This window comes from Lottia gigantea (assembly GCF_000327385.1).
Source record: "Lottia gigantea unplaced genomic scaffold LOTGIsca_10, whole genome shotgun sequence".
Taxonomy (NCBI): Eukaryota; Metazoa; Mollusca; class Gastropoda; family Lottiidae; genus Lottia; species Lottia gigantea.
The window spans coordinates 1,705,868-1,706,895 of NW_008706747.1; the positions used below are offsets into that span (position 1 = coordinate 1,705,868).

Sequence of the window (1,028 nt, forward strand, 5' to 3'; positions counted from 1 at the left end):
AAAATGGATTCCTTTGCATCTTATAAAGCCCATGAAATGAAATAGATTTTCACAAACATCATACTACTGTTTTGCATCTTTTGGTTAATGAAATGAAATGGGATTTTTTATAATCTATAACATATGAAAGTGATTATGAATGAAAACAAACATGCCTTATATAATGAAATGATTAAATTGTTATAAATATAAAATGAAAGTAGACCCTAGACGAGTTTTAGGGTCTTTCTTTCTTTTTAATGGGTCGTTTACTCATGTGTTTATTCACAATTTCCTGGATTTTAGGTTTGTGGTCTAAAACTTTCAACATAGACGACTTCGCTTCTAATAACTGATCTACCAATAACTGGCATCTCTGAATATTTGCCTGAAAAAAAAAAGCTCAATTAGAAAACTTTGGCACATCAGGGTTCTTAATTAATTTCAATGAGTGGAGCTTCAAATAGTCATGATGTAATAGATGTGTTTACGTCTATATCATGCCCATTTAATATCATTTTCATAATCATGGCATATATGGAAAGACAAAGCTAAACCAAACTCTAAGATGCACTTGCCATGGTATCACAAATTTTCAAGTTTAAAGGGGATTCAAACCCCCAGCACCTAATTACCTAGCAGATGAAAATCCAACTCACTACCAACTGAGCACTAAAAAACAATAGGGATGGTAACAAACAAATATTAGGATATGAACTGCAATTTGACCAGAATTTTTGAACTTCTGTTAAAAACCAGAGTAAATATAAAATCTCACCTGTGCCATTTCATAAGGTTTATTGTAATCATTCTCTATTTTACCACCAGTAGGTATTTTAGGTTCAAATAAATGTTGATATTTGGTTACTCTTTCACAGATCTCTTTCTCTAGATCAACCTGAAATTTAATGCCTGAAATTATTATCTTGATCAAATATAGAAATACATGTTAGTAACCTCTCTACAGGAGGTGATAACATTGTGGTCTGAATTTACTTAAATCAAGAGTTATTTCCCTTCCTATAGAAAACTTTGCTTGCCTCATTTGA

General features: G+C 31.3%; 1 protein-coding gene across 1 annotated transcript in view; it reads right to left on the reverse strand.

Annotated features, from left to right (window-relative positions):
- Nucleotides 1-217: 217 nt before the first annotated feature.
- Nucleotides 218-1,028, reverse strand: part of LOTGIDRAFT_156098 (hypothetical protein) — a gene marked incomplete at both ends in the record, with an annotated part of 43,323 nt that continues 42,512 nt past the window's right edge. Inside the window, 2 exons of the mRNA XM_009046119.1 lie at nt 218-367; nt 758-877. Coding sequence (XP_009044367.1) covers nt 218-367; nt 758-877 — 270 coding nt within the window. The remainder of the gene's footprint in view (nt 368-757; nt 878-1,028) is intronic.